At 59.0% G+C, this 2,025-nt stretch overlaps 1 protein-coding gene across 1 annotated transcript in view; it reads left to right on the top strand.

Annotated features, from left to right (window-relative positions):
* The first annotated feature begins 1,315 nt into the window (after nucleotides 1-1,315).
* Nucleotides 1,316-2,025, top strand: part of MYF5 (myogenic factor 5) — a 5,667-nt gene continuing 4,957 nt past the window's right edge. The window contains exon 1 of the mRNA XM_009646325.2: nucleotides 1,316-1,996. Coding sequence (XP_009644620.1) covers nucleotides 1,316-1,996 — 681 coding nt within the window. The remainder of the gene's footprint in view (nucleotides 1,997-2,025) is intronic.

Below are 2,025 nucleotides of genomic sequence, written 5' to 3' on the forward strand. Positions count from 1 at the left end.
TGCGAACCTCGGCTTGGGTCACTTCACTCTCCCGCCTGAATTAACCCGGCTCACATAATTTTTTTTTTTTTTTTCCCAGGTAGGGAAGGTTTCCCTGCGCCTTCTCAAGAATATCTGCCTCAACTACAAAAGCCACCTGGATGGCAAAAAACCCAAAGGATTCCCCGCGCGTTAGCGAATGCCTGTTAAATGGCTTCATTACCGCTCTAATGACCCCTTGCACCGCTCAGCTACCGCTGCGGCTGGAGCTCTGCAAAGCTTTTGTCCCCGACTTGTGTAAAGTTACTTAGGGATTGCGGGGTTAGAAATTTTACACTTTCCAGGAGGGGTTTGTTGCACTGGCAGCTGGGACGCATCTGTAACGGTACAAGTTGGCCTGAAAGCAGAAAATTAGCAAGCCCAAGGCACCGCTCGGCTGTTGTGTCTCTAAGCAGCACCCGGTCACACGAGTAGGAGAAAGAACGGGAAAGGGATTTGGCTGGGAGCAAACACGTACGCTTTTCTTTTGTGAGTCCCTTTCCCTGTGACCCGATCCGACAGCACTAAAATCTGGGTTCTTCCCCCCGCCCCCCGCTCCTCGTCTCTCCTGGCCGCAGGGAGCTGTGCGGTTTTCTCCTCTAGTTTGTAAATGCAAAAGGTTGGTGATACAGCTTCAGTTACAGGACAAAGCTCTCCCGGAGATAAATGAACAAATCCTAGGTCTGAAAAGAGGGGGAGTAAATGGTTTCGGGTCAGACCTGGACCACGGGCTGTGGGGAATAAAGATGCGAGCAGACGCCTTAGGTGCTATGGGGGGGGCTCTACGTTAATCCCCCCATGGGGAGAGCCGGTGTCCCTGCCGCTGCAGCGTGTGATGGGAGATGGGGGCCGCAGGGACGAGGAACGAGCTCTGTAGGAAATTTCAGCGGTTCGTGGGCGCCCGCTGCCCCTCTTTTCTCTTTCCATACCAAACCTGCGAATTCCCAGGCTTGGTTTAAACTTCGGAGATGTCGCAGCCAGCTCTGGGGAGGTCGTGCCTTAGAGAAGTGCCCGGCTCACCCCTCTCCAAAGGAGCGGTGCGGAGCAAATTGTCTCCTGGGGACTGGAGGGGGCTTGCCCAGACAGCCCCCGGCGGGGGATGTGGTGAGATATGCTAATAAAGACTGGCCGCCGCGGACCAGCCTCCCTTTACATGTATATATAAGGGCCCCCCGCATCAGCCGGAGGACACTCCGTCTCAGGTCGCTAATTACGGAGGGAATTGCCCCAGCGCGCTGCGGAGCGCCTCGCCGGGAGCCGGTGGCGGCCGCCCCACACCGACGCCTCCGCTGCAGGGATGGAGGTGATGGACAGCTGCCAGTTCTCCCCCTCCGAGCTCTTCTATGACAGCTCCTGCCTATCCTCCCCGGAGGGCGAGTTCCCCGAGGATTTCGAGCCCAGGGACCTGCCTCCCTTCGGCGCCCCCGAGCCCCCCGAGCCCGCCTGCTCCGAGGAAGAGGAGCATGTCCGAGCTCCCACCGGCCACCACCAGGCCGGCCACTGCCTCATGTGGGCTTGCAAAGCCTGCAAGAGAAAATCCACCACAATGGACCGGCGGAAGGCGGCCACCATGAGGGAGAGGAGGCGGCTGAAGAAAGTCAACCAGGCTTTCGAGACCCTGAAGAGATGCACCACTGCCAACCCCAACCAAAGACTCCCCAAAGTAGAGATCCTGAGAAACGCCATCAGATACATCGAGAGCCTCCAGGAGCTCTTGAGGGAACAGGTAGAAAACTACTATCACCTGCCGGGACAGAGCTGCTCCGAACCGACCAGCCCCACTTCCAGCTGCTCCGATGGGATGGTAAGAGAGGGGCAGGAGCGATGGGGCTGTGGGGACCCCAGGAAGGCCCGCGGGCAGGTCCCCCCTCGACCCAGCGTCGTGGGACCGCTCCCAGGGGTGTGGGACGGGCCGAATGCAGCCGGACATCCCAGGAGAAGGCGGACGGCGGGCGTTAGCACAGGCCCCTTCCCAGATGTAACGCCGAGCCTGCACATGGGCTTTCC

Source organism: Egretta garzetta, unplaced genomic scaffold (assembly GCF_000687185.1).
Source record: "Egretta garzetta isolate BGI_Z169 unplaced genomic scaffold, ASM68718v1 scaffold68, whole genome shotgun sequence".
Lineage (NCBI taxonomy): Eukaryota > Metazoa > Chordata > Aves > Pelecaniformes > Ardeidae > Egretta > Egretta garzetta.